Source organism: Stegostoma tigrinum, chromosome 1 (assembly GCF_030684315.1).
Source record: "Stegostoma tigrinum isolate sSteTig4 chromosome 1, sSteTig4.hap1, whole genome shotgun sequence".
NCBI lineage: Eukaryota > Metazoa > Chordata > Chondrichthyes > Orectolobiformes > Stegostomatidae > Stegostoma > Stegostoma tigrinum.
In genome coordinates, this window is record NC_081354.1 from 149,645,637 (window position 1) to 149,670,399 (window position 24,763).

The 24,763-nt window shown below is 44.9% G+C and overlaps 1 protein-coding gene across 1 annotated transcript in view; it reads left to right on the forward strand.

Moving 5' to 3' along the window:
- The first annotated feature begins 1,314 nt into the window (after positions 1-1,314).
- Positions 1,315-24,763, forward strand: part of adamts12 (ADAM metallopeptidase with thrombospondin type 1 motif, 12) — a 532,086-nt gene continuing 508,637 nt past the window's right edge. Inside the window, exons 1-2 of the mRNA XM_059649383.1 lie at positions 1,315-1,582; positions 1,825-2,183. Of these exons, the coding sequence (XP_059505366.1) occupies positions 1,459-1,582; positions 1,825-2,183 (483 nt within the window). The 5' untranslated portion in view covers positions 1,315-1,458. The remainder of the gene's footprint in view (positions 1,583-1,824; positions 2,184-24,763) is intronic.

Below are 24,763 nucleotides of genomic sequence, written 5' to 3' on the forward strand. Positions count from 1 at the left end.
AAGGGCAAGTGTGTGTCTTTAATTTGGTATTCCGGCAGTTTTATGGCTGCTAAAAGATCTCCAATTCAACTAGCTGTAAGTGGGAGCAAATTACTGCAGATGCTGGAATCCGCACTGAAAACAGCAAATGCTGGCGATCACAGCTGTGATGGAGAGCCAGCAAGCTAACGTTTCGAGTATCCATGGATGCTGCCTGACCCGCTGTGATCGCCAGCATTTGCTGTTGAAACCAGCTAAGTACTCGTTCGGATGATCACTGACAGGGCTAAAACGGTTAGATGAACCTCAGTAGTATTCTGCTGGCTGTATTCCAGCGGAGTGGTTACCTGACTCCATCCAAGCGCTACTTAATGTAAAACAAACACGTAAGGTTGCAGTTAGATTTCTAATACAAAACCAGGGAGCACGTTTTAAGAAACAGAATTGGATTGAAGGGACATACCTTACGAGGTATGGCAGTGACAACAGTTACCAGCCTCCACCAACACACCCCCCCTCCCCATCACAACCCGGAGAAAACCGCTGATGTGACCAAATAGCTGGAATGAGTTTTGAAAATCTAAACATTATCTCTCCCCAGTATCCAATGGACTGGGAGGTCGGACTCCGGCTTTATTGAATCCCCAGTGAAGGGCTCGCCACCGCCTCTCCACGGGGCAGAAGGCACCGGAGCTGAAATTGGCTCTACCACTGACCAATCACGTTTGGTGGGAGGAGGGGTAACAATCGGCCTGTGCAGGGAGAGTGAGGGGGCGGTTTAATTTAAAGAATCAATGGCTAATAATTCAGATCCAGGTCGCATGGTGATACACAAAGGCATCAAAAGACGTGGCAAAATCTGTTCTTTAAAGCGGATGCTTCTGTCCTCTCTCACTGATGCTGCCAAGGGCATTTGGAACCCAGGAGAAAACGGAGGGGGTGGAATTCCTTTAAATATTCCCATTCCCCTCAATGTTGTTAACACAACTGCAACGCGTGAAGGAATCGTGTTTAAGAGCTAACACTCTATTCGTTGGCCACATTGCCAATTTTCTGAATGAACAAGCGAGCAAGGAAATATTTAAAAATTAGGAGTTCTACTCAGTGAGGGGGGGAAGGGGTTGATATTTTGTGTTACCACCTCTGCAATCACTTGCGTGCAATAACATGCATGTTTCTGTACAGAACTGCACACATTTCCATGTAAACCGGAGTGAACTCTAGGGATTTATTTTTGAAAAGGTTGGAAACCGCCAAAGGCACTTATCGAACCCTCCCCTCTTTCCTTAAGAAATATTACGCCGAAGTTTTCGATTACTCCTCCTCTGGCCATCGCCTTCCCTTCTTTCTGTCCGACCTCTCTGCTATCTGTTCTCTGTGTTGAGGTGGGGGTGGGTGGTCGATCCATGGCCGGGGCCCGTGCATCGCCCAGCCCGCTTGCAAAACCTCCTTTCAGCCGATGCAACTTTTAATCGAACCATGCCTGTTCTGGGAGGATGTTTGATCACGGGCGTCCCTTTTCTCTTCAACGTCTTCAGTTTCCTGGCAGCCAGCCACGGTGGCCGCCAGCTGGACAGTTTGCAGTTTGCAGATGAGAAACAAGGTTTGTCATACTTTCGTCAACAGGCTTCCAACCACCGCCCGCCCCGCCAGGGGTCCGCTCATTGGTGCTGCAGGTAGTGCACGGGTGGATTCCCTCCTCAGTGTTTGCGAGTTGGGGGACGGGGATGAGGGCTAGCAACTGGGGTCAGTCCGGCTTGCTGGAGCGATCCCATAGTCACAGCAGCGGCGCCCCGTGGAGGATCATATGCTCATTGGTTTGTGTTTTTTCCTTCTCTCTTTCAGAAAAGTTTATCAGGAGTTTGCAAAGTTACGAAATAGTGCACCCCATCAAAGTGGACGAACGTGGAGCTGTCCTGTCCCCGGACGTCACTTATTATGTCAACCACGTTAAAAGGCGAGACCTTAACAACAGAGAGGAGCATGTTTATTACCAACTCGTCCACGGAGGGCAAAAGCTGCTTTTCAACTTGACACTCAATCGCCCCTTCCTTTCGCCAGGCTATGTCCTAGAGAAAAGATACGGAAACGTAACTGGTACCATCGTTCAGAGTCCTACAGGGAACGCCTGTCACTTCATGGGCAGAGTGGAGCACCCAGATCTGGGGAGTGGCAGTGCAGCTATCAGTACCTGCAGAGGACTGGTAAGTGAGGAGCAGAGCCAGTGCAACCAGCAGAAGATTATGCAAGGACTGAGTTGACTTTAATCTTGGAGGATCTATGAAGAGAAAGCAAGAGTTAATGTTTTGGGTCCAGTGACCCTTCCGCAACTGATTGTGGCCAGGAAGAAGTTGGTATAAATGCCAAAGATGGAATGAGAGGAGAAATAAACAGTAGGTGGAGATAATAAAATGTGAGGCTGGATGAACACAGCAGGCCCAGCAGCATCTCAGGAGCACAAAAGCTGACGTTTCGGGCCTAGACCCTTCATCAGAGAGGGGGATGGGGTGATGGTTCTGGAATAAATAGGGAGAGAGGGGGAGGCGGACTGAAGATGGAGAAAAAAGAAGATAGGTGGAGAGTATAGGTGGGGAGGTAGGGAGGGGATAGGTCAGTCCAGGGAAGACGGACAGGTCAAGGAGGTGGGATGAGTTTAGTAGGTAGATGGGGGTGCGGCTTGGGGTGGGAGGAAGGGATGGGTGAGAGGAAGAACAGGTTAGGGAGGCAGAGACAGGTTGGACTGGTTTTGGGATGCAGTGGGTGGAGGGGAAGAGCTGGGCTGGTTGTGTGGTGCAGTGGGGGGATGGGACGAACTGGGCCGGTTTAGGGATGCAGTTGGGGAAGGGGAGATTTTGAAACTGGTGAAGTCCACATTGATACCATTAGGCTGCAGGGTTCCCAGGCGGAATATGAGTTGCTGTTCCTGCAACCTTTGGGTGGCATCATTGTGGGCTGTTCCTGCAACCTTCGGGTGGCATCATTGTGGAGTAGGTGGAGATGGTGCCTATAGAGAGTACAACAGTAGGAATGACAAAGGTCAGCCTGGGAGAATGAAAAGCTGCTAATGGACGCTGTTAGTAGCTGACAATGGGTTGTTTGTGATAACAGCCCATGTGGGGACAGAGGCCATGTGGGGATTGGGGTCAGAGGTCGTGTGGGGGTTGGGGTAAGGACATGGGCGAAGGTACTTAGGCCCTAAAGTTACTGAACTTGCTATCAAGTCCAGAAGGCTGCAGGGTCCCTCAGTGGAGGCGATGCTGTTCTTCCAGCTTGTGCTGACCTTCACTGGAGCACTGCAGCAGGCCTGAAACAGAAATGTTGGCCAGGAACATGGTGCATTGAAGTGGCAGGTAACAGGAAGCTCAGAGATAACAAGATGTAGAGCTGGATGAACACAGCAGGCCAAGCAGCATCAGAGGAGCAAGAAAGCTGACGTTTTGGGCCTAGATCCTTCTTCCAAAACATCAGCTTTGCTGTTCTTCTGATGCTGCTTGGCCTGCTGTGCTCATCCAGCTCTACACCTTATTATCTCAGATTCTCCAGCATCTGCAGTTCCTATTGTCTCTGAAACAGGAAGCTCGGGTTCATTTTTGCCAAACATCTATGTTCTGTCCACAATGTGTTCATTCACTGTTCCTAATGTAGAGGAGACCACACTGTGAACAGCAACTACAGTCAACTGGATTGAGTGGAATACAGGTAACTTGCTGCTTCAGCTGGAAATAACTGCTTTACCACACACAAGGCCTTGTCATCACGTGGACTGCTTCCACAGCCAACCCACTGTCAGCTACTAATGGACCCATTTAGCATGTATTGATTCTGCCAGATTAATTTTGACCCATTCTTTTGTTTGTCCAAAGACAAAGTTGCTTGAAAAGCACAGCAGCTCTGGCAACATCTGTGAAGCAAAGATCAGAGCCAATGTGTCAGGTCCGGTGATTCTTCCTCAGAACTGATGGTGGCTGGGAAAATATTACTTTTTATGTATAAAATAGGGAGATTGGTGGGATAGGGAGTAAATGATAGGATAGGGCCCAAAGAGAGAGAAAAACAGTTGGACAGACAAAAGAGTTGCTGACGATCAGGCTGGGAGGGTGAATAGTTGTTAATGGGCACTGTTAGTGACAACAAGTAGTGTGTAATGGCAGGTCATGTGGATACAAGGCCTGGTGGGTGGGGTGCGGGGCTGGGACATGGGAGAATTTAGGCCCTAAAATTATTGAACTCAATATTGAGTCTGGAGGGCTGTGAGATCCCCCAGCGGAAAATGAGGTGTTGTTCCTCCAGCTTGTCCACCTGTTTTTCTCTTTCTTTGGGCTCCATCTCCACCTTTACGCCTCTGCCCGCCCCCCCTTTCAGCATATTATACCAACCTTTTCCGAGCTACTTTATAAAAAACAAAAGATCCATGGCTGCTGTAAATCAGAACAAAACAAAAATTGCTGGAAAACTCAGCAGGCTTGGCAGTATCTGTAGAGAGAAATTGGAGTTAATGTTTCGGGTCCAATTTTCGGTTCCTCAGAACTCTGAACTTACTGAGCTTTTTTAACTGCTACCAGTTCTAAAGAAAGTTCACTGGACCTGAAACACAAACTTTGATTTCTCTCCACAGATGCCACCTGACCTGTTAAATTTTCCCAACAATTTCTATTCTTGTTTCTGATTTCCAGCATCCGCAGTTCTTTGGGTGGTTGGTTTTGGCTTTAATCTTATTGGCAGGAGGCTGATTAGCTGTTCTCTCTCACCAGTCCATCCAAAACAAAACTCTGCTGATTGATTGGCTTCCAAAGGCATGATAGAACATATCACAGCACACACCAGAAATGATTCGACCTGTCAAGGTTTGCCAGAGAGGATTGCAGTCATTCATACAGAACAAAGCTGTGAAACCTGGAGGTCTGAAATGCTAGGCAATGCTAGAAATGCTTAGTGAGCCAAAATCAGTTAACGTGGAGAAAAATGCGTAATTTGTTTCAGGCATAACCTTGTGTCAATTCAGTTGGCCCATTCTCTGCACAACTGCTACTGTTCCCGACTTGCTGAGTGATTCCAGAATTTTTCTAGCTTTATGAAAGTCATGCATTGTAATATATATTGATGATTGTGAGATTAACTGCTTTCATAGCATAAGAAGCAGACAGGTATTATTTGAACGGGGTAGTTTGAGAAAGGGGGAGGTCAATGAGATCTGGGTGATCATGTTCACCAGACACCGAAGCTCAGCATGCGATGCAGGCAAATGGAACATTGGCCTTTATAGCAACAGGTTTCAAGTAGAAGAGCAGGGATGTCTTGTTGCAAAAATGTGCAGCGTTGTGGCATGATCACATCTGTAGTATTGTGTGCAGATTTGGTCTCTGCAGAAAGATGTGCTGGCTATAGAGTAATTTGCAGCAAAGGTCTACCAGACCTGGTTTGCCACCATTGACTTTCGAAGAGAGATTAAATTGATTAAGATTATATTCACTGGGTTTTAGGAAAATAATTGGGGGTTGTCTCATTGAAAGCTACAAAATTCTAACAGAATTAAATAGGGTAGATGCAGGAAGGATATTCCCATTGACCAGGAAGTCCAGAACCATGGGTCAAAGTCTAACCATATGGTGTAGGGCATTTAGGACAGGGGAGTAGAAATTTCTTCACCCAGAGAACGATGAACCTGTGGCATTCTCTGCCACAGAAAGCTGTTGAGGCAAAAATATTGGCTAGTTTCAAGAAGGAGTTGGATACAATTCTTAGGGCTCAAGCAATCAAAAGGTATGAGGAGAAAACAGTGACAAGGTACTGAGTTGGATGATTAGCCATGATATATATAGGTGAAGCAGACTCGGTGGACCTTGGTAGCCTTGTTCTTGTTTTATATGTCTTATTTAATCCTCAATACAACTACCCTGTTTAACACTACACTATCTTTGCTCTCCAGCTATATGGTTTCCATACTTAAGAAATGCAAGATAAGGAAGTGTTTTAACTTCTTCTGAAGATAACATTGTTACAGATCAAGACTGGACCAATATATTATTCTGTTGTCGAAAAGAGATAAGTGGTCTTTGCTGATGAATAAAACTAGAAAACTTAGGAGCAAAAGGCGTCCATTCACTTAAAGCAGTTGGCTGTACCTTTCAATGATGTAACGGCTAATCCTACAATCCTCGACTCCACTTTGCTGCCTTATCTGTCGATTCTCTTACTGATTAAAAATCCATCTCAGCTTTGAATATATTTAATGACTGAGCCTCATCAGCTTTCTGCCAAAAAGAATTCCAAAGATTGACTATCTTCTGTCAGGAAAAAAAATCCTCCCTAATTTTGTTTTAAATAGGAGGACCACTTTCTCTGAGATTCTGCTCACTGATCCTCGTCTTTCTCACAAACAACCTCTCGACATCTACCCTGCCAAGTTCACTAAGAACTTCTGGTGTTTCACTAACAGTCTCATCTCATTCGTCTCAACTTTAGTGAGTTTAACCCTAACCCACTCAACCTGTCCTCTTATTAAAATCCCTCTGTACCTGGAATCTACCCATTGAATATTCTTCAGACTGCTTCCACTGCTGGTATATCTCTCTTTAGATAAGGGCTCCAAAACGTTTCACACTATTCCAGGTAAAGCCTAACAAGTGCATTGTGTTCATTTAGCAAGATTTCATTTGTATACACCAGGAATAGTAGGAACTGCCGATGCTGGAGAATCTGAGATAACAAGGTTTTGAGCTGGATGAACACAGCAGGCCACAAGCAGCATGACATTTCGGGTTTGGACCCTTCTTCAGAAATTGAGAGAAGAAGGGGATTCTGTAATAAATAGAGAGGGCGGGGGGGAGCCGGAAGGAAGCTGGATAAGGGAGCAGATGGATGAGAGGAGATGGACAGGTCAAGGAGATGGGGATGGAGCCAGTAAAGGTGAGTGTAGGTAGGGAATTAGGATGGGGGTTGGCCTGTTGTGTTCCTTCTTATACACCAGTCTCTTTGAAATGTAAGCTTACATTCTGTTTTCCTTCCTTGTTACCCCTGTGTTTGTTTTCCTTTGCGATTTGTGCGCAAGGATGACTAGTTCACTCTGTGACGCAGTTTCCTGCAGTCTTTCTCAATTTAAATAATACTCCGCATTTAATAATAATAGGAATCCTCCATCTTGTGATGAGAGATTATATAGTGGATGGAGAGACACAGTATAGGAAGGTTCCTGGATTAATGCCAGATGCAGTTTGTTTAGTTTTGGTTCATTGTAATTGGCATCACCAATGACATCTGTCAAACCATGCGGGATATGTGTATGCATGTGAGGAAAAAAAAGTGAAACCTATGCTGCTGAATAGCTTTGTGGTACTCACTACCTATATGTTGAGCAATAGCTACGTGGACAAAGTACAGAGGTGCCGATGGAACTGTGATCTGGTAAGGTGCGTGGTATTGAGGAGACAGGTATAAGAGATGAAAGGTTTGCTTCACTTTTTCAAGAAATATCAATCATTTTGTCAAATATTTTTTAGATGATGAATCTGAACAACAGTTTGATGTTGAGGAGAACTCTGCAGGCATTGAATTGCTTTTATATAGTGCTACGTTTTCTCTTCAAACTGTGTGCTGAATGTGATTTGATATTGCTCATTGCACTGCTCTTAAAAGTTATATTTATGTCAAATCTATTAGAGGCATTATAACTGTGGTCACCAAATCTGTACTCTAACAAACCTTTGACTTTCATAGCCTTGACATTATATACCACCTGTGCGTTTTTGTAGTTCATGGGATGGTTACATCAATAACCTACCCTCATTGCTTCTGTTGAGAGAGCAGTACGCTGCTGTGAGGAAAGATTTTCTAGCTTTGTTCATTGTACATTTTGGGTCACTGTAATTCTTCTGAGTCAAGATGTTTTAAAATATATTTGTTCTATTTGTTCTATTTGTTCCAGGGACGTAGCCATTGTCAGACCAAATGTATTGTCGATTCTTCGTTGCCATGAGGAAGGTGGTGATGAGCTGCCTTCTTGAACTGCTGGGCTATATGTACACCCACAGTGTTGTTAGGAAGAGACCCCTAGAATTTTGAACCATTGAAAGTGAAAGAACAGTAATGTAATTCCATATCAAGTTAGTGGGTGGCTTGAAAGCTATGTGAAGGTGGTGGTGTTCTCGTGAATTTGTTGTTCTTGACTTCTAGAGGTTGAAGGTTTGGAAGATGTTGTCAAAGGAAACTTGATGATTTACTGCAGTGCAACTGGTAGACGGTACACAGTGTTTTGCCTGTGAATTGGATGGATCAGTTTTTGTCCAATGTGTGCAGGACGGTTTCCTGACACAGTATGTCGAAGGGCCGACAAGAGGGGAGGCCACACTGGATCTGGTACTTGGTAATGAACCAGGCCAGGTGTCTGATTTAGTGGTAGGTGAGCACTTTGGAGAGAGTGACCATAATTCTGTTACATTTAGTTTAGTGATGGAAAGGGATAGGAACATGCCACAGGGCAAGAGTTATAGATGGGGGAAGGGCAATTATAATGCGATTTGGCAAGATTTAGGAGGCACAGAATGGGGTAGGAAAATGCAGGGGATGGGGACAATCAAAATGTGGAGCTGGTTTAAGGGACATATATTGTGTGTCCTTGATAGGTATGTCCCTGTAGGGCAGGGAGGAAGCGATAAGGTAAGGGAACCGTGGTTTACTAAAGAAATTGTATCTCTTGTTAAGCGGAAGAGGGAGGCTTATGTGACGACGAGACGAGATGGTTCAGATGAGGCGATGGAGAGTTACAGATTAGCTAGGAAGGATTTAAAGGGAGAGTTAAGAAGATCAAGGAGGGGACATGAGCAGACATTGGCAGGTAGAATAAAGGAGAACCCTAAGGCTTTCTATAGGTATGTGAAGGATAAGAGGATGACTAGGGTAGGAATAGGGCCAGTCAAAGACAGAAGTGGGAAGTTGTGTGTGGACCCTGTGAAGATCGGAGAGGTGCTAAATGAATATTTCTCATCTGTTTTCACTCAGGGAAAGGAGAATATCGCAGAGGAGATAAGTGAGTTACGGGCTACTAGAATTGAAAGGATTGAGGTTAATAAGGAGGAGGTGTTATCAATTCTAGGAGATGTGAAGGTAGATAAATCCCCTGGGCCGGATAGGATTTTTCCGAGAATTCTCTGGGAAGCTAGGGAGGAGATGACGGAGCCTTTGGCCTTGATCTTTGAGTCATCATAGCCTACAGGTTTAGTACCAGAGGACTGGAGGATTGCAAATGTTGTGCCCTTGTTCAAGAAGGGCAGTAGAGATGACCCAGGTAATTATAGACCTGTGAGCCTTACGTCTGTTGTAGGAAATGTTTTAGAAAGGATTATAAGAGATAACATTCATAATCATCAAGCAAGCAACAATTTGATTGGAGATAGTCTACATGGATTAGTCAAGGGCAGGTCGTGTCTCACAAACCTCATTGAGTTTTTTGAGAAGGTGACCAAACATGTGGATGAGGGTAGGGCAGTTGACGTGGTGTAAATGGACTTCAGTGAAGCCTTTGATAAGGTTCCACATGGTAGGCTATCGGAGAAAATGCGAGGCATGCGATTGAGGGAGATTTAGCAGTTTGGATTAGAAACTGGCTTCCTCTAAGTGGGCAACGAGTGGTGATTGATGGAAAATATTCACCCTGGAGTCCAGTTACTAGAGGTGTGTCTCAAGGATCTGTTTTGGGACCACTGCTGTTTGTTATTTTTATAAATGACTTGGACGCAGGCATAGCTTTATGGGTTAGTAAGTTTGCAAATGACACTAAAATCGGTGGAGTGGTGGACAGTGTGGAAGAATGTTGCAGGTTGCAGGGAGACTTGGATAAACTGCAGAATTGGGCTGAATGTTGGCAAATGGAGTTCAATGCAGATAGATGTGAGTGATTCACTTTGGGAAGAATAATAGGAAGGCAGAATACCGGTCAATGGAAAGATTCTTGGTAGTGTTAATGTGCAGAGGGATCTTTGTGTCCATGTACATAGATCCCTGAAAGTTGCCACCCAGGTTGATAGTGCTGTTAAGAAGGCTTACGGTGTGTTAGGTTTTATTGGTAGAGGGATTGAGTTCCGGAGCCATGATGTCATGCTGCAACTGTACAAAACGCGAGTGTGGCCTCACTTGGAGTATTGCGTGCAGTTCTGGTCACCCCATTACAGGAAAGATGTGGAAGCATTGGAAAAGGTGCAGAGGAGATTTACCAGGACATTGCCTAGTCTGGAGCACAGGCCCTATGCAGAAAGGCTGAGGGACTTGGGTCTGTCCTCATTGCAGAGAAGAAGGCTAAGAAGGGATTTAATAGAGACAAACAAGATGATCAGAGGATTAGATAGGGTGGACAGTGAGTGTCTTTTTCCAAGGATGATGACGTCGGCTTGTACGAGGGGGCATAGCTACAAATTGAGGGGTGAAAGATTTAAGACAGATGTCAGAGGCAGGTTCTTTACTCAGAGAGTGGTAAGGGTGTGGAACGCCCTGCTTGCCAATGTATTAACGCAGCCACATTAGGGGCATTTAAACAGTCCTTGTATAAGCAGATGGATGATGATGGGATAGTGTAGGGGGATGGGCTTAGATTAATTCACAGGTCAGTGCAACATTGAGGGCTGAAGGGCCTGTTCTGCGCTGTATTTTTCTATGTTCTCTGTTCTATGTTCTAATTGCTAGTGAAGGGACTGAATGATAAAGGTGGTGGAAGTGGTGCCAGTCAAACAGACTGTTTGTCTGTACGGTGTCAAGTTGAGTGTTGGAACTGTACTCATCAAGGCAAGTCGGGTATTCCATCACACTCTTGATTTGAGCCTTCTGGAGAGTGGACAGTCATTGGGGAAACAGGAGGTGAGTGACCTGCTGCAGAACTCCTAGAGTCATACAGTATTTTCATCATTGAAAAAGATCCTTTGATCCATCGTGTCAGCGCTAGTCATCAAGAATCTGACCATTTTCCAAAACTTGACACATAGTCTTCCATATTGTGGCATTTCAAGTGCTCATCTGAATACTTACAGTCACAGAGTCATACAGCATGGAAACAGACCCTTTGGTCCATGCATCCACCACTTCCTCAGGAAATTCATTCCACATGCGAACCACCCTCTGTGTAAAGAAAAAAAAAATTGCTCCTCGTGTCTTTTTTTCTTAAATGTCTGGACAATTCCCACCTTTACACCGTCTTAAGCAGTGAGTTACAGATACCCAACATGCTCTGGATCCAATTCTTTTTCTTCAAATCTTCTCAAACCCTGTTTCCCTTAACTGTGACAACAAGGTGTGGAGCTGGATGAACACAGCAGGCCAAGCAGCCACTTAGGAGCCGGAAAGGTGATGTTTTGGGCCTAGACCCTTCTTTAGAAATTTCTTCAGATCCTTCTGAAGAAGGATCTAGGCCCAAAACATCAGCTTTCCTGCTCCTATGATGCTGCTTGACCTGCTGTGTTCATCCAGCTCCACACCTTGTTATCTCGGATTCTCCAGCATCTGCAGTTCCTGCTATCCCTTAACTGTGATCCTCAGTTATTGACTCTTCTACTAAGGAAATCATTTTCACCCTAACTACTCTATCTGTGCCCCTTTATATTTTTGTACACCTCCCTCCTGAAGTATTATGACCAGAGCTTTATAAAAACATAGAAAATAGCAGCAGGAGTAGGCTATTCAGCCCTTCAATCCTGCCCCATTCGATATGAGCATGGCTGATCATCAAACTCAGCACCCTGTTCCCATTTTCGCCCAATACCCTTTGGCCTTTTTAGTACTAAAAACGATATGTAACTCCTTCTTGAAAATATTCAGTATTTTGCCCTCAACTACTTTTTCCTGCCACCGTCTCACCAGTCTGAGTGAAGACATTTCTCCTCGTCTCAGTACTAAATAACCTTCTCCAAATCCTTAGACAACGAACCCAGGTCCTAGACTCTCTGGTCATTGGGGCACCCTTCTTGCATTTATCCTGTTGCATCTGTTCGAATTTTATAAGTTTCTACAAGGTATAATTCCATGAGTATGATTACATCAGGCTGTTGTTTGATTAGATTATGGAGTGTGTGATGTAAAATGCATGATTTATTTACTCTAATATTAATTTTTGCATTTTTGAGTTTTGAGCTCGTAGCATATGGATTTTCAGGGTGTCTGGAGGGATTTAACAATTAACTTCTGGGTGAGCCATGGCATTTTTTTTTCATTTTGAAAAGTTAGTGACCAAAGTAAATAGTAAATTGCATTAGTCAAAGAATCTGGGATTGTTTTGGGGTCTTAGGGGAAACACCTACAGCTTGAGGAAAAAGCATTGTTGTTTCAGTTTTAGGGCAGTTTGCAGAAATCTTGGCTGAAGCTGAATGTGTAAAACAGCTGCTTAGAAAAGGGAGAGAGATAATGGGAACAGCAGATGCTGGAGAATTCCAAGATAATAAAATGTGAGGCTGGATGAACACAGCAGGCCAAGCAGCATCTCAGGAGCACAAAAGCTGACGTTTCGGGCCTAGACCCTTCATCAGAGAGGGGGATGGGGAGAGGGAACTGGAATAAATAGGGAGAGAGGGGGAGGCGGACCGAAGATGGAGAGTAAAGAAGATAGGTGGAGAGAGTATAGGTGGGGAGGTAGGGAGGGGATAGGTCAGTCCAGGGAAGACGGACAGGTCAAGGAGGTGGGATGAGGTTAGTAGGTAGATGGGGGTGCGGCTTGGGGTGGGAGGAAGGGATGGGTGAGAGGAAGAACCGGTTAGGGAGGCAGAGACAGGTTGGACTGGTTTTGGGATGCAGTGGATGGGGGGGAAGAGCTGGGCTGGTTGTGTGGTGCAGTGCGGGGAGGGGACGAACTGGGCTGGTTTAGGGATGCAGTAGGGGAAGGGGAGATCCTCCGCCTCCGCCGCATCTGCTCCCACGATAAGACATTCCACTCCCACACATCCCAGATGTCCAAGTTCTTCAAGGACCGCAACTTTCCCCCCACAGTGATCGAGAACGCCCTTGACCGCGTCTCCCGTATTTCCCGCAACATATCCCTCACAACCCGCCCCCGCCACAACCGCCCTAAGAGGATCCCCCTCGTTCTCACACACCACCCTACCAACCTCCGGATACAACGCATCATCCTCCGACACTTTCGCCATTTACAATCCAACCCCACCACCCAAGACATTTTTCCATCCCCACCCCTGTCTGCTTTCCGGAGAGACCACTCTCTCCGTGACTCCCTTGTTCGCTCCACACTGCCCTCCAACCCCACCACACCCGGCACCTTCCCCTGCAACCGCAGGAAATGCTACACTTGCCCCCACACCTCCTCCCTCACCCCTATCCCAGGCCCCAAGATGACATTCCACATTAAGCAGAGGTTCACCTGCACATCTGCCAATGTGGTATACTGCATCCACTGTACCCGGTTTGGCTACCTCTACATTGGGGAAACCAAGCGGAGGCTTGGAGACCGCTTTGCAGAACACCTCCGCTCAGTTCGCAACAAACAACTGCACCTCCCAGTCGCAAACCATTTCCACTCCCCCTCCCATTCTCTAGATGACATGTCCATCATGGGCCTCCTGCAGTGCCACAATGATGCCGCCCGAAGGTTTCAGGAACAGCAACTCATATTCCGCCTGGGAACCCTGCAGCCTAATGGTATCAATGTGGACTTCACCAGCTTCAAAATCTCCCCTTCCCCTACTGCATCCCTAAACCAGCCCAGTTCGTCCCCTCCCCCCACTGCACCACACAACCAGCCCAGCTCTTCCCCCCCACCCACTGCATCCCAAAACCAGTCCAACCTGTCTCTGCCTCCCTAACCGGCTCTTCCTCTCACCCATCCCTTCCTCCCACCCCAAGCCGCACCCCCATCTACCTACTAACCTCATCCCACCTCCTTGACCTGTCCGTCTTCCCTGGACTGACCTATCCCCTCCCTACCTCCCCACCTACACTCTCTCCACCTATCTTCTTTACTCTCCATCTTCGGTCCGCCTCCCCCTCTCTCCCTATTTATTCCAGTTCCCTCTCCCCATCCCCCTCTCTGATGAAGGGTCTAGGCCCGAAACGTCAGCTTTTGTGCTCCTGAGATGCTGCTTGGCCTGCTGTGTTCATCCAGCCTCACATTTTATTAGCTTAGAAAAGGGAGTTAGTTTTAGGATTGTTAAGAAAAAGATTACTTCAGTGCAAGAAGTTTAGTTTAAACATTTCAAACCAGAAATGTTTGGTTAAAATCTTGAAGGGGGATATTTGAAGCTGAGAAAGTTGTAGGTCAGTTGAGGGAAAGCTGCAGGAAGAGGTATCATGACTAGGACTTGAAGCCATAACTAAGTCAAATCCAACATGGAAATAGGGAACTGCGTTCTCTTTTGTTTGACTATTGTAATGGGATATTGTTGGGATAATGGGATTGTAATTTTGTTTCAAAATCATTAAATGTATATTAAACGTAATTTATTCTGCTTTATCTTTAATCCTTTAGCGTTATAAATTTCTGTTTTTCTGTTAAAACAAAAAATGTAGCATAACATGTTTGTGTTTTAAAACCAATGCAAATATGACCTATCAAGCCAGATTTCAGTCTGGGATCTGAGTTGTTTCAGTAATAACATTAGCTGGGATCATTACAAACAGTTTTGGCACAACTCCCCAGATGTTAATCAGAAGGTCTTTGCAGGCTGAACAGGGCTGATTTTGTCATTGTTTTCTCCTGTACCTAGATTAATGTTGGGTGCTCTGTGAAGTTTTCTTCTTTCTTTTAGGCTTTTTAGCAGTTTGATAAAGTGGCTTAAGTGGATAAAGCAGTGTCCGAGGTCTTGAATTGCTTGTAAGCTAGACCGAGCAAGGACAGCAGATTTCTGTACCTTAACATCATACATGAACCAGTTCTAGAAACAGTCAGTAAAGTTTGCTTGCTGTGATGCGAGCATGGAATTCCAGATTTTATTTAATTCATATTTCACCATTTGCCAGGGTTGGATTGGGACCGTAAGAAACTATAGAAACTTATGAACACAGCTCTGACTATCACGCAGGCCAAGCTTCCATCCATGGACTCTCATTGCTGTGGAAAAGCAGCCAACATCGCCAAAGTCCCATCCCACCTGATGTTGGCTGACTAACCTACTGACTAACATCTGGGGACTTTTACCAAAACTGTCTGTAATGATCCCAGCAGATGTTATTTCTGAAAAAATTGGATCCCAGACCTGAAATCTGGCTTGATAGATCATATTTATATTGGTCCAACTTCTCCCTTAGAAGATACAAAAGCTTAAATACGTGTACCAACAGGTTCATGAACAGCTTCTTCACCACTGCTGAATGGACTGTCACATTTCAAATCTAATGTTGGTCTTACTTTTGTACACCTCCTGTGCAGCTGTAACTTCGTATGCCTCGCTCTGTCCAAGCATCTATGGTCGGTATGTCCCTGTATATTATGATCTGCCTTAACAGCATACAATACAAAACTTTTCACTGTACTTGAAGCTTTATAAGGCTGTGGTCAGGTGACATTTGGAGTACTGTGTGCAGCTTTGGGCCCCATATGTCTGAGGAATGTACTGGCCCTGGACCGGGTTCAGAGGAGGTTCATGAGAATGGTCCCAGGAATGAAAAGCTTAGCATATGAGGAACGTTTGAGGACTCTGAGACTATACTCATTGGAGTTTAGAAGGATGAGGGTTGATCTATTTGAAACTTACAGAATACTGAATGGCCTGGAGATAGTGGATGTTGGGAAGATTCTTCCATTGGTATGAGAGTCTAGGACCCCAGGGCACAGCCTTAGAGTAAAGGGAAGACCTTTTAGAACAGTGATAAGGAGAAACTTCTTCAGCCAAAGAGTGGTGAACCTATGGAATTCACTGCCACAGAAGACTGTGGATGCCAGGTCACTGAGTGTATTTAAGACGGAGATAGATAGGTTCTTGATTGTCAAGGAGATCAAGGGTTACGGAGACAAAGCAGGAGAAGGGGTTGAGAAACTTATCAGCCATGATTGAATGGTGGAGCAGACTTGATAGGCTGCATGGCATAATTTCTGCTCCTATGTTTTGTGAACTATGGTCTTAAATTTTTAGAAAGGTGCACCATAAATGTCATGCTGCATGCAGCAATTAGTTTTGATAGGTTACAGAAAAAAAATTAAAAGCTACAATGAAGTGCCAAAATGCTTGGTCAGGAGCTGAGAGCTCAAGACGTTTGTTGTACACTCTTTCGACAAATGCTTTTTGAAATAATATAATAGAAATGACAGTGTATAGAGCAGCATAATGGTAAAATAACATTCACTGGACTTAGAAACTGTCCTTTCCATGTCGTCTTTGTGTTGCTTGTTGACGCTGTCAGTGTCAATAAAGCTGGTACGAGAAACTGGACCCTCATTAACAGAACCATAATTTTGAGTGATATTTCACAGAACAACCAGTAGGGGACACATGTCTGCCTAAAAGGAGGCACAGAACTTTCATTCTGTGCTGATCTTGGCGTTAATATTATCAATTTGTCTACGGATTTTCTGCTTCATCGCAGAGACTGTATGTATACAATGAATCACTTCATGAGCCCAATTTCCTAATAACTCTAGGGTATTTGTCAGACTTTATTGTTTATTTAAAAATAAGTCATGTACTGAAATTAAATGCTTCTATTTACCAAATTTAGAATTGAAGAAGTTACTAGCTATCTCAAAACACAAGCTGACAGTTCAAGCTGCATCTAAACATTGGATGCTCACATTAAACAAAATTGGGATGTGTCTTTTCTGCTCAAAGTTCTACTCCTCCAATCTCTGACCTCTGCCACCCATTTGACCGTAATTACAGTGTTATTTTGGTGATCAGTCACTTTGTAATTGTTCCAGTAATTTTAGCCAAGTGGAGACATTGCTTCAGAGTACATTTTCTTCTGTGATTAATGGGGACTTGCGGGGTTGCTGGTCAATGAGGCATTGTAACTATTAAACAAAGAACATAGAACATAGAACATTACAGCACAGTACAGGCCCTTCGGCCCTCCATGTTGTGCCGACCTGTCATACTGATCTGAAGCCCATCTAACCTACACTATTTCATGTATGTCCATATGCTTATCCAATGACGACTTAAATGTACCTAAAGTTGGCAAAATATTTATGATATCTTAGCAATTACTCTTGACGGTTTTTGTTTAAGGAAGTAGTTGAAGAGCATTAGTGTTGAACTTGAGTCAAAAAAGCTGTTACATTTTTAACTTATTTTCCTTTTTGGCTGTGTTATTTTTTATATGTATGCATATGTGGTAACACTTCTAGGGCAGCATTACTAAAGTGGTGTATACAATGCCTGATACATAGTGCTTTACAGCACTTGTTTTTTTGTGGCCATAGTTGCAAGCATGGTCTTTTTTGATGATTGTTGTCATTAATGGTCCAACACACAGTGCACTATATTGCAGCTTTAACACATACCTTTCACTTGTTTGGTAGGTAGAGGGATAGCCCTGCTTCTTAAAGCATTCTCCTGCTGATAGGTGTGAAAAAGAGATGGATAATGTCGCATTTCGGCATGGATATAAACCTACAGCCAAGTAGATCATAAATGGAAACAGATGGAGTAGCATATCTGCCAAAGGACACAGATGGTCTGGCAAAAAATAAGACCACAAGTGGTTCATGAGCTGTGCTATGTGTACAATTTCCTTATGGCATATTTTGTTTAACTTATTTGGATTAGGATTGATCTGTCCTGCGATTGAAATATGTGAAAAACTTATCTGTGGTGGTGATCAAATCTGCTACAGCTGTTTTGACTGTGAGCTTTGTGAATTGGTACATTATTGACAATATATTGTCTATTGATTTCTTTCAGAACACATCAAAATTTATTCTCAGAAAATGTCTCAATATTTTTTGCTCAGTGGGAATAGACCTCACAATTGTTTTTGTAGCTTGCTTTGTGGTCGATCACCCTTTGTTAGAATTTTCCCTTTCTCATGCAGTTTGAAAATGATTTGAGTTATGATTTGGGGGAGGTTCAAACTGACAATGACATGTCAAAGGCAACAGGGCATTTTAATCCAAAAGACTTAGGCATTGAGAAACACATGTTAGGGAGGAAAAGCAAATTGGAGTCAAATCGTGGTGAAAAAAGAAGAGGGTAAGAATGAGATAACAAGGTTGACAACAAGATAACTAGGGGAGATTTTGAAGCTTGTGAAAGCTTGTGCCACAATGATGCCACCCGAAGGTTGCAGGAACAGCAACTCATATTCCGCTTGGGAACCCTGCAGCCCAATGGTATCAATGTGGATTTCACAACCTTCAAAATCTCCCCTCCCCCCACTGCATCCCAAAACCAGCCCAACTCGTCCCTGCCTCCCTAACCTGTTTTTCTGCTCACCTATCCCGTCCTCCCACCTCAAGCCGCACCCCATTTCCTACCTACTAACCTCACCCCGCCCTCTTGACCTGTCCATCCTCCCTGGCCTGACCTATCCCCTCCCTATCTCCTCACCTACACTCAACTTTACTGGCTCCATCCCCACCTCTTTAACTTGTCTGTCTCCTCTCCACCTATCTTCTCTTCTATCCATCTTCAATCTGCCTCCCCCTCTCTCCCTATTTATTTCAGAACCCTCCTCCCCTCCCCCATTTCTGATGGAGGGACTAGGCCCAAAACATCAGCTTTTGTGCTCCTGTGATGCTGCTTGGCCTGCTGGGTTCATCCAGCTCCACACTTTGTTATCTCGGATTCTCCAGCATCTACAAGTCCTATTATCTCTAATAGGAATAATGGATTTATTTTCAGGATGGCGGCTGGTGTCTAGTAGAGTTCCGTAGGTGCCCATGTTGGGATATTATACATTAACATTCTGGATGAAGGAACTGAGGACATTGTTGCTAAGTCTGCAGATGATACAAGGATGAGTGGAGGGACAGATAGTGTTGAGGAAGCAGGGAGGCTGCAGAAGGACTTGAACATGCTTAAGAGTGGACAAAGAAATGGTAGGGAGGATATAATGTGGGAAAGAGTGAGGGTATAAATTTATTTAGAAAGCTCAGAGGCCTCGACTATTTTCCAAATGGGAAAAAGTTTTGGAATTCTGAATAGGACTTGGGAGTCTTAGTTCAGGATTCTGTTAAGGCTAACTTTTCAGGTTCAGTTGACAGTTAGGAAAGCAATGAGATGTTGGCATTCATTTCAAGAGGACTAGCAAACAAGAGTAGAGAAGCAGCACTGGGGCTGTAGAAGGCTGTGGTCAGACCACATTTGGAATATATGGAGCAGTTTTGGACACATATGAGGAACGGTTAAGGGCTCTGGGACTGTACTTGATGGAGTTTAGATGAATGAGGAGAGATATGATTGAAACTTACAGAATAATTAGAAGCCGGGATAAAGTGGATGAGGGGAAGTTGTTTCCAATAGTAGGAGGATTAGAACCGTGGGGCATAGCGTCAGGGTGAAGGGAACAGAGATGAGGAGGAATATCTTCAGCCAGAGTGTAGCATCTCCATGGAACTGCCACAAAGGGTTGTGGATGCCAAGTCATTGAGTATATTTAAGACAGAGATAGGTTCTTGATTAGTAACCAGATCAAAGGTTATAGGGAGAAGGCAGGAGAATGGGGCTGAGAAATATATCAGTCATGGTTGAATGGCAAAGCAGACTCAGTGGGCTGAATAGCCTAATTCTAACATTTTATCTTATGATTGTGTGGTCTAAATGGAGGAGTAGTGTAACTTAAGCAGCATGTTATGAATGTTTACAGATCACAGCACAACATTTCTTCCCCGACCTTGCTTGCTGGTCTAATTTTCACATTGATAATGGCATGCATCAGGGAATTTTCATTATTTTTCCAGGAAGATTTGGACTGCCAGGCCCTTTGTGGCTATTAGAGGAAGAATACAATCCTGCTTGAATGAAGAACAGCACAAGGTATTTCTGAATACCGGGGTGGCACGGTGGCTCAGTGGTTAGCACTGCAGTCTCACAGCACCAGGGACCCAGGTTCAATTCCAGCCTCGGGTGACTGTCTGTGGGGAGTTTGCACATTCTCCCCGTGTCTGTGTGGGATTCCTCCCACAGTCCAAAGATGTGCAGGCTAGGTGGATTGGCCATGCTAAATTGCCCGTAGTGTTCAGGGGATGTGGGTTATGGGGGATGTGTCTGGGTGGGATGCTCCAAAGGGCGGTGTGGACTTGTTGGGCTGAAGGGCCAGTTTCCACACTGTAGGGAATCTAATCTAATCTAAAAATGGGGTGTCAACCTGCTGAGAATTCAAATCAGGATTATTTGAATGCCAAACATCATAAGCATCAAATGATTGACAGAGCCAAATGATTTCACAACTAATGGGCCAGCTCTAAACTCCGCAGGCCTGTCACATCTAGTCGTGAATGATGGTGGACAATTAGCAACTCACTGGAGGAGGAGGTTCCACAAACATCTCACTCTTGATAATAGGGGAGCCCAGCTCATCAGTGCAAACGATGTGGCTGAAGCATTCACAATAGAGCTCCATCTTGATATCCTCCAGTGGGCCCCACCATCATAGATGTGAGATCTTCAGCCAGTTTAATTCACTCCAAGTGATATCAAGAAACGGTTAGAGGCACTGGATACTGCAAAGGCTATGGGCCCTGACAATATTCCAACAATAGTACTGAAGACTTGTGCTCCAGGACTTGCTGCACCCCTAGCCAATCTGTTCCAATAAAGCTGCAACACTGTCAGCTACCTGACAAAGCCAAAAATTGCCTAGATATATCTTGTATATGCAAATCAGGACAGATCCAACTTGGCCAATTACCAGCCCATCAGTCTATTCTCGAGCATCAGTAAAGTGATGGAGGGTGTCATCAACAGTGCTATCAGGCAACACCTACTGAGAAATAACCTGCTCAGTGATGCCCAGTTTGGGTTGTGCCAGGGCCATTCAGTTGCTAACCTCATTACAGATGTTGGTTAAATTTGGACAAAAGAGCTGAATTTTGTGGGTGCGGTGAGAGTGCTAGTTCTTGATGTCAAGTTTGCATTGACAGGGAGCAAACTAACTGCTGGCTGGAGTCCTACCTGGCACATAGATTGTTCTGGTTGTTGGAAGTCAGTCATCTCAGCTCCAGAATAACTCTGTAGGACTTCCTCAGGGTAGTGTTCTAGGCCCAACTATCTTCAGTTAACTTCTGGGATATTGAAGCAGTCCATGTCTAAATGCAGCGTGACCTGGACAAAATCAAGGATTGGGCTGACAACTGGCAAGTAGCATTTGTGCCACAGTGATATCTGGCAATGGCCAATTCCATCAAGAGAGATCATTACTGACAATCTGTCCTGGACCTCTCATTTAGGTGCAAATGTCCAGAAGGTACAACAACTCCTGTTCTTCCTTCGGAGGCTTAGGAAATTTGGCATGTCCATGAGGACTCCACCAACTTCTACAGATGCACCAATGAAAGCGTGCTGTCTGGGTGCATAATGGCCTGGTATGGCAACTGCTCTGTCCAGAACCGTAAGAAACCACAGAAAGTGGTGTGCACAGCCCATACCATCTCAGAAACCAACCTTCCATCCATGGACTTCATTTACAATTCTTGCTGCTGCACAAAGGCAGCCAACATCATCAAAGGTCCATCTCACCCTGGTAATGCTCTCTTCCAACCTCTTCCGTCAGGCAGAAGATACAGAAGTTTGAACACACGTCAACAGGTTCAAGACTAGCTTCTTCCCTGATGTTATTAGAGTGCTGAGTGGACCTCTCTAATTTCATATAATTTGATCTTGCTCATGGTGATCTAGCTCTGTGCACCTCCTCTGCAGCTGTAGCTTCGTATTCCTTGGTTCTGTCAAAGCCCTCTATGATCTATATGTGAGATAACAAGGTGTAGAGCTGGATGAACACCGCAGGCCAAGCAGCCTCACAGGAACAGGAAGGCTGACGTTTCAGGCCTAGACCCTTCTTCAGAAATGGGGGAGGGCAAGGCGGTTCTGAAATAAATAGGGAGCGAGGGGGAGGCGGATAGAAGATGGATAGAGGAGAAGATAGGTGGAGAGGAGACAGACAGGTCAAAGAGGCGGGGGTAAAGCCAGTAAAGGTGAGTGTATGTGGGGAGTTAGGGACGAGATAGGCCTGAAAAGTCAGCCTTCCTGCTCCTCTGATGCTGCGTGGCCTGCTGTGTTCATCCAGCTCTACACCTTGTTATCTCAGATTCTCCAGCATCTGCAGTTCCTACTATCTCTGAAAAGATTTGTATGTCCTTGTTTGCCTGTACTTCCCACAAAACAAAACTTGTCACTGGACTTACACAACCAGCCCAGCTCTTCCCCCCCACCCACTGCATCCCAAAACCAGTCCAACCTGTCTCTGCCTCCCTAACCGGTTCTTCCTCTCACCCATCCCTTCCTCCCACCCCAAGCCGCACCCCCAGCTACCTACTAACCTCATCCCACCTCCTTGACCTGTCCGTCTTCCCTGGACTGACCTATCCCCTCCCTACCTCCCCACCTACACCCTCTCCACCTATCTTCTTTACTCTCCATCTTCGGTCCGCCTCCCCCTCTCTCCCTATTTATTCCAGTTCCCTCCCCCCATCCCCCTCTCTGATGAAGGGTCTAGGCCCGAAACGTCAGCTTTTGTGCTCCTGAGATGCTGCTTGGCCTGCTGTGTTCATCCAGCCTCACATTTTATTATACTGGACTTAGGTACATGTGATTACAATAAATCAAATCAAATCAACCGTCAAGCCTAGACATTCAATGGCATTACCATCACTGAATCCCCCAATACACCAAAATCCTGGGTTTACCAAGGACCAGAAACTGAACCGGACTAGCCATTGTAAATACTGTGGCTGTATGAGCAGGTCAGAGACTAGGAGTATTGCGGCAAGTATCTTTCTCCTGAACAACATTCTTTTAAGCCGTGTGGATGGGTGTACACACAGCCACTCCAAGGCTCCTCACATGGCAACTGGGTTCAGCGGTTTCGCCCATCCAGAGTTCACTGCTATACATGAATTTTGTAGGCTTGTGCAGCTGAGAAAAGAAGTTGAGGGAATGTTGCTCCTGATACCCAAAACCTGTCCACGATCTACAAGGCACACAAGTGTGGTGGAATACTCATGGCTTGCCTGGATGACTGTAGGTCCAACAATCTTCAGAGAAAAACTGAAAGAACTGCGGATGTTGTAAATTAGGAACAAAAACAGAAGTTGCTGGAAAAGTTCACCAGGTCTGTCAGCATCTGAAGAAAAATCAGAGATAACGTTTCGGGTCTGGTGACTGAGAACTGATGGTAGCTAGGAAAAAGTTGGTATATATGCAGAAGATAGGGTGGGGGGGAAGGGATAAGGAGTAAATAATAGCTGAGGATGGAGCCCAAAGAGAGAGAAGAATGGTTGGATAGACAAAGGAATTGATAATGATTTGGCTGGGGGATGAATAGCTGTAAATAGGGACTGTTAGTGGCTAACAATAAGCAGTGTGTAATCCAGACTATGTGATCACAAGGCCTGGTGGGTGGGGTGGGGGTCTAGGACATGGGAGAGTTTAGGCCCTAAAATTATTGAACCTGATATTAAGTCTAGAGGGCTGTAGGGTCCTCAAGCAGAAAATGACGTGTTGTTCTTCAGCTTCACTGGAACATTACAGCAAGCTTGAGACAGAGATGTTGGCCAGGGAACAGGGTGGTACATTAAAGTGGTAATTTCCCCAATTTCCCATCATATTCCAGTCCTGCCACCCCAGAAACAAATCTAGTGGACTTTTGTTGCATTCCAGCTGTGGTAATAATGTCCTTTCCAAAGTAAGGGGTTAAAATTGCACACGACACCTGATAGCCATAGAATCTGCACAGTGTGGAAGCAGGTCTTTCAGCCCATTGAGTCCACACTGACCCTCCGAAGAATATCGCATCCAGACCCACCTCCCCGCGCTTCCTGCCCCCCCCCCCCACCATCCTATCCTGCTAACTCTGCATTTCCCATGGCTAATCCACCTAGGCTGCGCATCCCTGGACACTGTGGGCAATTCAGCATGGCCAATCTACCTAACCTGTATGCCTTCATGGGAGGAAACCAGAGTACCAGAGGAAACCCACTCGCATTGGGTAGAATGTGAAAACTCTACACAGGGTTGGAATCAAATCTGGGTCCCTGGTGCTGTGATGCAGTGCTGCTAACCACCTTGTGACCTCTCAAGTATATCATCATCAACGTTCTATTTAATTGAAGAGCTCGTAACTCAACTCCTCACTTCCTCTTGCAATAAAGGCTCTGACATAACCATATAATTAATCTTCCTAATATATGCAGGTATTGCAAGGAATTGACGGGGCTCAATGGCCATATGGCCCACTTGTGCTCCTGTTCAGTATAAAGTATTATGTTCTCAACCTTAATGTGGATTTGATCAATAACATAATCTTTGTTTCATTGGACAGAACTTTCAGGAGAGGTTACTTGCAGCAATTTATGACATCACAATAGTCCTACCAGTCCTTGTTTGTTATGAGCTGACTGCATTGTCTGCAAGACAAAACCTTTCACTGTCCTTAGGTACACACAACAGCAATAAATTAAATCAAATCAGCACTTTGTAAGGTCTTTGCTCAAAGTTACATCATGTCAATGGCTCATTCTTGTCTATCTCTCTAGTATTAGTTACATTGTAAAGATGACTACATCTGTCAGCATGATCGGTTTATCTCTTTTGCCGTTGAAGATGTCCAAATGGTGCATTTCTCCAAGTTTAGATCTTGCAATCGCAGTGATGAGTGCAACCTGATGTCCTTGGAAGATCAGAATGTGGTAGATGTTCTTAACTCTTATCTG